This window comes from Hippocampus bargibanti, linkage group LG15 (assembly GCF_051943395.1).
Source record: "Hippocampus bargibanti isolate YZ-2025 linkage group LG15, ASM5194339v1, whole genome shotgun sequence".
NCBI lineage: Eukaryota > Metazoa > Chordata > Actinopteri > Syngnathiformes > Syngnathidae > Hippocampus > Hippocampus bargibanti.
In genome coordinates, this window is record NC_142748.1 from 8056599 (window position 1) to 8066481 (window position 9883).

The 9883-nt window shown below is 45.2% G+C and overlaps 2 protein-coding genes across 20 annotated transcripts; one reads left to right on the forward strand and one right to left on the reverse strand.

Moving 5' to 3' along the window:
* Positions 1-357: 357 nt before the first annotated feature.
* On the forward strand, positions 358-6526 carry LOC148887518 (uncharacterized). Of its 14 annotated transcripts, XR_016117357.1 has the most exons (13): positions 358-418; positions 1059-1140; positions 1213-1330; positions 1462-1559; positions 1680-2402; positions 3659-3851; positions 4186-4267; positions 4340-4457; positions 4604-4704; positions 4846-4953; positions 5586-6136; positions 6174-6209; positions 6283-6352. XR_016117357.1 is itself a non-coding variant. In XM_089015113.1 (11 exons), exons 3-6 carry the CDS (start codon positions 1240-1242, stop codon positions 3764-3766), a joined length of 399 nt encoding a protein of 132 aa, XP_088871239.1. In that variant the 5' UTR covers positions 358-418; positions 1059-1140; positions 1213-1239; the 3' UTR covers positions 3767-3851; positions 4186-4267; positions 4340-4457; positions 4604-4704; positions 4846-4953; positions 5586-5999. The 14 variants fall into 14 exon arrangements, 3 of the variants coding, with proteins under 3 accessions (XP_088871239.1, XP_088871241.1, XP_088871240.1); XR_016117349.1 differs by adding an exon at positions 6435-6526 and having other exon boundaries at positions 5586-6392; XR_016117358.1 differs by lacking the exon at positions 6174-6209 and having other exon boundaries at positions 6319-6420.
* LOC148887519 (cGMP-dependent protein kinase 1-like) lies at positions 5615-9882 on the reverse strand. 6 transcript variants are annotated; one of them, XR_016117347.1, is made up of 12 exons: positions 9301-9879; positions 9139-9238; positions 8929-9062; positions 7988-8077; positions 7763-7904; positions 7260-7444; positions 7075-7197; positions 6931-6990; positions 6785-6851; positions 6554-6685; positions 5828-5899; positions 5615-5716 (listed from the first exon to the last, which is right to left on the reverse strand). XR_016117347.1 is itself a non-coding variant. In XM_089015109.1 (11 exons), the coding sequence occupies exons 1-10, from the start codon at positions 9411-9413 to the stop codon at positions 6587-6589; spliced, it is 1113 nt and encodes a 370-aa protein (XP_088871235.1). In that variant the 5' UTR covers positions 9414-9879; the 3' UTR covers positions 5615-5716; positions 6554-6586. The 6 variants fall into 6 exon arrangements, 4 of the variants coding, with proteins under 4 accessions (XP_088871235.1, XP_088871234.1, XP_088871237.1 ...); XR_016117346.1 differs by having other exon boundaries at positions 5828-6685; XM_089015109.1 differs by lacking the exon at positions 5828-5899.
* Between the last annotated feature and the right edge of the window lies 1 nt (position 9883).

Here is a 9883-nt window from a genome sequence, read left to right on the forward strand (position 1 = left end):
TGTTCATATTTAAATGGTTTTGTTCTGTTGATGCTGTCAATATATGCAGTTTTTATTTGTACCTTATCTTGTGCTGACCCAGCATCCCTCTTAAATTTGAAAAATCAATGCCTCTCCGCCGCCCAAAAATGCCCACGCCTGATGTAAAGTGCCCCCCCCCCAAAAAAAAAAAACTAAAAATGTATCGTAAGGCGTCTTTTTATGTCGAATATTGGTCAAATATTGTTACTTCACCGTGTCGGCTCCAGCGGAACACTGAAAATTCCATCGGGCTTTGTGGGTGCCTGGCCAGTAGAGAGCGATATGCGCGGTATGATCCAATACAATCACAAGACGAAGAAGAAGCACCGTCAGAACGGAAGGTACCACATCCGCTTCTAAGAGCAACTACTTCCGCTAGCAACAAACGAAGTAATCGGTGAGTCATTTTAACTTTTTAAACTCACTATTTGTCATTTATCCGTGAGCGTGTTTATGTGGGGAATTTAGGAGTACGATTACGATACGTTGCGATAGTTATTTGGCTCGTCCATAACTGTCAATAATTCAGCGTTTCACTTGAATGTTGTTTTGGATGTTTTCCACAACAAAGATACGATCCACGTGGGGGCAGATTAGACTCTCAACTATTCACAGAAATGCATCCGTGACTTTTTTCAAAAAATGTGAAAATACTTCACTGCACAGGTCATGTGAAAGCCACCAGAACAGTGTAACCACTGCCTGGAGTGACAAAAGTGCACCTCTAACATTGAATCTTAGGTGGGACTTAGAAAATGTTTGAAAAATGCTGCATGTTGAACCCATGGCAACAGTGATATGACTGTTAAGAGTGACTAAAGTGCACCTCTAACCTTGAATCTTAGGTGGGAAATTTTTGAAGAAACAGTGGGACTTAGAAAAAATTGGAAAAATGCTGCAAAGTCCGCCCCAAACTCCGCCCAAGCCCCGCCCTTGACTTGTGTCACATCGTTGTCTTCAAGTTTGAAGTTAGCTATTTTTGTGCATTGAGACTGCTACGTTGGACGTGATAAGATGCTTGCATGTTTGTATTTCAGCTGAATTCGTCATGAGCCTCCCGTAAAAGGAACCGACATTTGACGGCTTGAAAGATCTGCTGAAAATGGAGCCGAATTCAACGTAAGTTTGTCTCAACAAATTTGTCCCATCATATGACAAATGATGATTGTGACGTTGGTGTTGTTTTGGCAGGACTCTCTCGTCTCAAGTTGCTCGGGCATGAGCTGGTGTGAGAGAAGACGATGCACAAAACCGGGTTCGATCGAGGACACAAAAGAAGAAGAACCAAGCCAAGTCGTCCACAATGAAGGTAGTCATCTTTTTGGAGTGAAAACGTCATCTTTTATTGCAAACGATTTTTTTATGACAAAAGTCATAATATATTATGAAACTCTGATCTGTTGTTCAACTGATTTATTTAAATTTCTTTCAATTAAACAGGCCTGGATGAAACTGATGGGACCACCAGAGGAGGGACACCCACCCGGCAGAGGAAGAAAGTTGGCACGAGGTCACTCATCAAAGTTCGCTCCGGAGTTGTAAGTTTTTTTTATCCCCACAAAGACCATGTGTAGTCAGGCGTTTTTTGCTGAAAAAAAGTGTTTTTAGACGACCATGTGTAGTGAGGTGTTTTGATTTGCCTTTCTCACAATGTGCAGTTTGTACCAGTTGCACCTGCCTGGTCTTGAACCCTGCACTGCTGCACTGCCAGTCTCCGCCCTAGCCACTGGACCAAGGGGGTGTGGCCAATTCCGCTCAAAATTCATGTATTCATCATGCGCTTCCGCGAAGACACGCTGCCCCCTTGTGGGAGGTCTCACCAGCGCTTTATCGGCAACAAAAAACCAAAACCCGAACAAATTCCGGAATGGCGCTCCACGTCATGCTTTTCAATTCCTGAATAAATTTGTGAATGGCAGCGAATGAGTGTAACTGCAATTAGCCCAGGCTCAACCATGGCAATATACAGGTAACATCCGACTTACGACTGAGTTCCGTTCCGACCAAACGGTCGTAAGTCAAAATGGTCGTAAGTCGAAATACATTCAAAATGTTGAATAGAGACTCGGAGGCTAAATGACTTGCAAACTCCCTCCCATCGCGCGGTCGATTGCTGTGCGAGAGTGACATGCTGGCTGGCTGACCAAAATGGTGGTTGTAAGTCAGATGTTAGCTGTATTTCAAAAAGTATACATTTGGATGATTATTATTTTCATGTAACGTCATGGTGCGATTCTGAGTTAGGCGGTCAGGTGGGTTAAGCAAAATGTCCCGTCCAGGTGGCCCGTCTGTGGGGTATGCAGAAGAACCGTCCCGCCATGAACGACGACAAGCTGAGCCGCTCTCTGCGCTACTACTACGAGAAAGGAATCACGCAAACGGTAACCCCTCCCACTTCACCCGCGACATTTCAACCGGCCCCGCCCCCGCCCCCAAATTGTTGCCACTAAACGTCGGTCGGGTCTAGCGCTTGCTTAGGTGGCGGGGGAGCGCTACGTGTACAAGTTTGCGTGCGAGCCCGAGGCGCTCATCTCGCTGGCGTTCCCCGACAACCGAAGGCCGAGTTGGAGCGCTACGTCGACGAGGAGGACACGGTGCCTCTGTCCCACCCGGACGAGGGGGGGTCGCCTCCGAACAGCCCCCCCATGCCGCCCAGCCTTATTCCAAAGCCTACATGTATTTAAAAAAAAAACAACAACGCAACCCTCCGCTCCCTTGCTGTATCTCTGGAAAACGTATTTTGCGGAATTGCACCTAATTGACGTTAAAATGTCAAACGAACAATCCGTCACTTTTTTCTCTGCTCAGAATTGGTTGGCATCACTTTAAAGCATTTCCATGTTAAACACCCCCCCCCCTCCCAACTTGTATATATGGCGATGGTGGTTTTGTGCTAACTTAATCTCATGAGGGACATTTAAGAGATGGCTTCATAAATACTTAGTATATATAAGTATATATGGATGTATTTCAGAACCTGTTGTTCTTTTTGTGTTTTTTTAGTATAACCTTAAATGGATTTAATTATTTTGAAAGAATGGAAACGTACAGATTTTAGTTCTATATTATGCATTTAATAATACAGTTCATTTATAAACACCTTTCAAAACTCGTCTTTTTCGGTGTAAAATGCCTTAATATACCTGGGACAGATCTGCACCTACATCGATGGGGAATTTGCGCCGTCTGGCGGACATATACAGAAATTACATTTAGAAATGGGGAATTTTCGCCGTCTGGCGGACACATACAGAAATTACATTTAGAAATGGGGAATTTTCGCCGTCTGGCAGACACATGAAGAAATTACATCTGGAAAGGCGTTTTTAGCCCGAAAGGCGTTTTTAGCCCGAAAAAAACGACCGTGTATAGTAAGGCGTTTTTAGGTAAAAAAAAAACTCGCCCATGTAGAGGAAGGCGTTTTTATCCCGAAAAAAACCCCACCATGTATGGTAAGGTGTTTTAAGGTGAATAAAACGACCATGTATACGATGGCGTTTTTAGCCCCAAAAAACGACTATGTATACTAATGCATTTTTGGCCGAAAAAAACGACCATGCATCATCAGGTTGTTTGACAAATATGTTTTTGTTCTGACTGCAATGTTTTACTTTCCGATTACGTGTTTCCGCCCAAGCCGGCCGGAAGCGGATGTTCTCCCAATGCTGAGATGTGCCAGCATGGATTGTTAGCTTCTCTTCCGACCTACCGAGGCAACAAAACGAGCAAGGATGGCAGATGTTGACGGGTTCACCCAGCTCGAATTTATACCTTTAGTGTCCAGAGTGTGCGCGGAGACAACCATCTTGGAACCAGCGACAAAGATTGAGGTTTGACCACCACGCCGAGTAATCGAGCTATCTCGCTAAAGCTAACGTCGCTCCGAGCTAGCGCGCTTAAGCTAACGTCACACCTGCTAATGTTAACTTGTGTCATATCGTTGTTTTGCATCTTCAAGTTCGAAGTTAGCTGTGAAGGAAATAAATACATTTAGTTCGCCATTTTAAACATTGTAGGATGAACATTAAAATAGTGAGTTAAAAAGATTAAATGTAACTGGTAATGCTAATATTAGCTTGTAATATTTTAACCTAAAAGCTGTTTTTGTGCTTTGGGACTCTGCTACGTTGGACGTGATAAGATGCTTGCATGTTTGTATTTCAGCTGAATTCATCATTAGCCTCCCGTAAAAGGAACCGACATTTGACGGCTTGAAAGATCTGCTGAAAATGGAGCCGAATTCAACGTAAGTTTGTCTCGACAAATTTGTCCCATCATATGACAAATGATGATTGTGACGTTGGTGTTGTTTTGGCAGGACTCTCTCATCTCAAGTTGCGCGGGCATGAGCTGGTGTGAGAGAAGAGGATGCACAAAACCGGGATCGATCGAGGACACAAAAGAAGAAGACCCAAGCCAAGTCGCCCACAATGAAGGTAGTCGTCTCTTTGTAGTGAAAACGTCATCTTTTATTGCAAACGATTTTTTTATGACAAAAAGAAATCATCATATATTAATGACACTGAGGTTTCTTTTGATGTGTTCTTCAACTGATTTATTGAATTTTCTTTCAATTAAACAGGCCTGGATGAAACTGATGGGACCACCAGAGGAGGGACACCCACCCGGCAGAGGAAGAAAGTTGGCACCAGGTCACTCATCAAAGTTCGCTCCGGAGTTCTGGTAAGTTTTTTTTATCCCCACAAAGACCATGTGTAGTCAGGTGTTTTTTGCTGAAAAAAAAAAGTGTTTTTAGACCAAAAATAAAGCGACCATGTGTAGTGAGGTGTTTTGATTGCCCTTTCTCACAATGCCATTATTCAGGTTGTACCAGTTGCACGTGCCTGGTCTTGAACCCTGCACTTCTGCGCCGCAAGTATCTGCCCTGCCCACTGGACCATGGGGGCGTGGCTGTTTTTGCAAAAAATTCATGTATTTATCATGCGATACCGCGTTGACACTTAGTAAAATTCTTTGCAGGTTCTCGGCGCTTCGCGCCTCGAACCTGCCTAGCGAGCTCGCTTCGCTCGCTCGCATTGAGACACTTGGCTCGCTCGCTTCGCTCGCTCGCAGGTTCACACTTGTGCTTGTCGGGCCCTGGGAGGCTGTCCACTTGTGGACCCGTGAACTCGCTCCAGCGACCTCGCTTCGCTCGGTCGCTTTCGCTTCGACTTGGTTTCGAGCCTGTGCCGCGCAGTCGACACCCTTGTACCTTTCGCTGTGACTTGGTTTCGAACCCGTGCCGCGCAGTCGACACCCTTGTACTTTTCTCAGCGGCCCACGGGGCCCCAATGGAAACTCGGGTTTGTTCGCTTATATCCTATTCTGAAGCTCATTGTTGGAATAAAAGCACAAGTTAGACATGTTGCCCAGAGCTGGGATCGAACCCAGGACCTTCACAGCGAGAGGCCATTGCCTTAACCAGTCAGCCACAGGGACCACAAGTATGACTCGGTTGTGGCCTATTATAGACTTTTTTCTCAAGTACAAAAAGACTTAGACTAAAAAACTTGTCTTTTCAGACCCTCAATTGAAATTGTTTTTGCTTCTATGTTATTCTCAAGGTCATTGATTGAAGAAAAGAACAACTTACACAAGTCGCCCAGAGCTGGGATCGAACCAGCAACCCTCACATGCGCAATCCATTGCCTTAACCAGTCAGCCATTGGGAGCACAAGTAGGTTCCAGTCAGTTTCTAGGATATTGGTACACGTAGTACAAAAATACAAACTATAAAACTTGTCTTTTCACTTTCCACAGAACCATCAAGCGAGGTTGAAAAGGGAGGCCATGAGTGGGTTTCGACCTCAGGTTGCCCATGCACAAGACGGGCGTTCAGACCACTAGACCGCGTGTAGCAGCAGGTGCTCAGGACGTGCTGTCGGTGGTCAGCACGGAGGGGAAAGAGAACAAATATTGAAGTTGTTGACAAACGTTTGCTCTAATGACATATGACAATAAAAGTTAGTGAAATATGAGCAACCTTGGTTGGATTCAAACATGGTCCCAACAGACTGCAATACAGGGCGTTAATCAACAGGCTAACTGGTTACAGCTCACGCATTTGAAAGCTATATCCCACACAGTGTCGCGTTTTTCGACCATGTATAGTAAAGCGTTTTTAGCTTAAAAAAAACACCATGTATAGTAAGGCGTTTTTAGCTTAAAAAAACACCATGTATAGTAAGGCGTTTTTAGCTTAAAAAAAACACCATGTATAGTAAGGCATTTTCAGCTTAAAAAAACACCATGTATAGTAAGGCGTTTTTAGCTTAAAAAAACACCATGTATAGTAAGGCGTTTTTAGCTTAAAAAAAACACCATGTATAGTAAGGCGTTTTTAGCTTAAAAAAAACACCATGTATAGTAAGGCGTTTTTAGCTTAAAAAAAAAAAAACACCATGTATAGTAAGGCGTTTTTAGCTTAAAAAAACACCATGTATAGTAAGGCATTTTTAGCTTAAAAAAACACCATGTATAGTAAGGCGTTTTTAGCTTAAAAAAAGGACCATGTATAGTAAAGCGTTTTTACCCCGAAAAAAACCTATAAGGTCCAATTCAGCTTCTAGAAATCGTGATCCCAACGCGAATGGTCGTGCGTGATCGCTTCCTCGCTATCCAAAGGAAAAGGGTCAAAATTGCTGGTGTCAGTTGGAGACGAGACCTGAACGCAAACAAATCCAGGAAATAACCACACCGCAATCATCTCAAGGAACAACACAGCTGTGCTCCCAACGTTCAAAGTCATCTGATTGCCCCTCACCTCTGGTATGATGGGCGGGGTCAGCGTTCCTTTCCCCAGACCTTCCCAATCGAAGCTCTCAAACCACCTGCGCTCAGGACAGGCGTTGCGAATGAGTGCGGGCGTGCTTGAGAAGACCAACAACAATACGTTGAAGTTGTCCTCACTGATGTTTTTGAATGTCCTCGCCGTTTTTCAGTGCCCCCAGTCTCTCCGTCGGCTCGTCCCTGTGGGAGGAGTCTATTGTTTTGGGTTGTGGGGGCGGGGGGTGTGATGAGACGTGAAGGTGATGCGGGCCTTCACCCACCAACCTGCATAACTTCCTGATGAGATCACCGGCGGTCAGGCTCACTTTCCCGGGGAACTCCAGCGTGTCCATCCCCTGGAGAACGGCGGCGTACGTCTCCGCCGCATCCGCTCCGCTGAATGGAGGACTGGATTCCCAGAGGACAAAAAGGCAGTGGGCGGGGTTTGAAAGCCAAGACTCAGTTCTTACCTGCCGGTCAGAAGTTCAAACGTGAAGATGCCAAGTGCCCAAAGGTCAGCAGAGGCGCAGTGACCTTTGTTGAGGATGACCTCGGGGGCCATATACTCGGGGGTGCCGCAGAAGGTCCACGTCTTGTCCACCTTTGTCTTCTTCCTCTTTCCGACATCGAGCTTCTTGGCGAAACCAAAGTCCACCTGCGTGCAACATTTCTTTGTGATGGTCCTCACGAAAATAGCCATACAAACACACGCACAGATTCCTGTTTAAAAGGTTTTTGTGAGGTCCAGATAACTCCAGATAAGGAGTGAGGACCAGCATTGCTGATAAGTTTAGAGAAGAACTAGTGTTACATTTGAACACGAAATGTCACCCCATAACCCACTTCAACTTGTTTAAAAACAAAGCAATAAAAAGTGGACTTGAAACTGAAATAACAACAGGGGTGAGGACTTGGAATGTACCCATTCAAAGTCCTCATTCCTGCTCACAAGACTAGTCATACAAACACACACCAGCTTGGCGTAACCGTGAGCGTCCAAGAGGACGTTTTCGGGCTTGACGTCCCTGTAGATGACCCCTCGAGCGTGAAGGTAGGACAAGGCCTGTAGCACGCACGCGGCGTAGAAGCGACTAGTGGCGTCCTCGAAACAACCCCTGACGCAGCAATAACAACAACAACAACATTCCAATGGAGGAAGACATAATAGACAAATAAGGTGGCTGGCGGCGTTCCTCACCTGTTCCGGAGGAGCGTCCACAGCTCGCCGCCAAGACACGCCTCCATTAGCATGTACACGTAGTTGCTGTCCTTAAAGGTCCGGTACAACCTATACGCACAGGTAAGACTTGCTTCGAATTGACAAAGAGGCCTCCTTTTCCAGAAACGACCCTTCGCACCCTGCCCACCACCTTTTCCAGCATGGCCATGAACTCCCTAAACTATAACCCATATATAACTGTAGAGTGCCTCTTTGAAATTTTGCACAACCCTGTGGAATAGCATCCCGTTATAATCATTGTAGATTAGATTAGCATTTATTAGCATTTGTATGCTTTTTAATGATAATAATACATTTCAATTATAAGCGCCTTTCAAAACTCTCAAGGACACACGCACCAGTGTTCACTCAACCCAGAAGTAACTCATATAGATAGAAAGCTAGCTAGGTAGCTAGCTTTCTAATCTATTTCTAATAAATTAAAAACTAGCTAGCATAACATAAAAAAAAAACAAAACTGGCTGGTTGACTATCTGGCTAGATATCTATTAGTTATCTGGCTGGCTAGCTAGCTAGCTATCGACTAGCTATTTAGCTATATAGATAGCTATCTATTAGCAATCTAGCTGGCTGACTAGCTATCTATCTACGAGCTATCTATTAGCTATCTAGCTAGCTTTCTGTCTATTGGATTGGATGTACCTTTATTCGTCTCGCAGTGGAGAAATTTACATTTCACATCAGCAAAGTTATGAAATGAAGAGGAAAGGAAAGAAAGAAGTAGAAAAACAAAATACAGGAGCTGCTGGAAAAGGCAGCCACTCTCGCGGCGCCATCTTGAAGTACTAGTGCAGTGTTTTCTACCGGAGACAAATTTCTTGTGTGTTCTACATACTTAGGCAATAAAAGATCATTCTGATTCTTTTATTTTGTAGGAGCTCCCGCCGCCCGCATCCTACCTGACCACAAAGCGGCAGCGCGTCTGGCTCATGATGACCTTCTCAGAGCGCGCCTTGTGCCTCGCCAAAGTCAAATGACGTTTCTTGAGGACTTTCATGGCGAAGGTTTTGGTGCGCTCGTTCTTCAGCTGCACCTGGAACGCTCGCACCCACAACCAAACAACCGTAAACGGACGCGAAAACCACCATCGTACGTACGATTGGTCGTACCAGTTGAACCCGTCCAAATCCTCCCACTCCGAGTGTCTGGAGGACATCAAAGTCGCTGAGCTGCAAGTGGGTCGAGGACACACTTTGGTCGTCCTCGGATCTGACAAAAGAAAAAGACAATAAGAGCGGTTGTCGCGGTGACGGCATTCCCGTCCGCGCTACCTGTAGCATTTAACAACATGGACGAACGGGAAGGTCCTGGAAGTCCTCACAGAGAAGGAGACGGCGGCGGGAGATGTCCACAACTCCCGCAACTCAGATAAATCCCGCATCATTTCATTCCGGTCTAACTTCCTGTTAAATGACTCTAACTTCCTGTTTCAGGCTGTGAATCGCTCAATTTCCTTTTGCTCGGTCCGCTTTAGCGCACTAGCCGTCCCAAAGACACAGGCGATGTCTCGTGGCGATGTCCCTTAGCCGCGGTGTTACCCTGCATGACCGACTCTGTATAAATTTAGCTCACAAACATTCCCGAGAGGTTCCCGAGCTAAAATAAGAACACACGGGGGCGGGCACATAAATCGGGCTGCGGCCATTTTGAAGTCAAAACAACAACAACAACAAAACTAAAATAATGTAACATAACACAAAAGACACAGCGATTCAATCTTCTAATAATAATAATAATAATACATTTCATTTCTAAGCGCCTTTCAAAACTCTCAAGGTCACTTTACAGTCACAGGATCAGTTTTTCTGCGGGTGAGCAGCGGCAGACACATGCGCCAGCGTTCACTCAACCCGG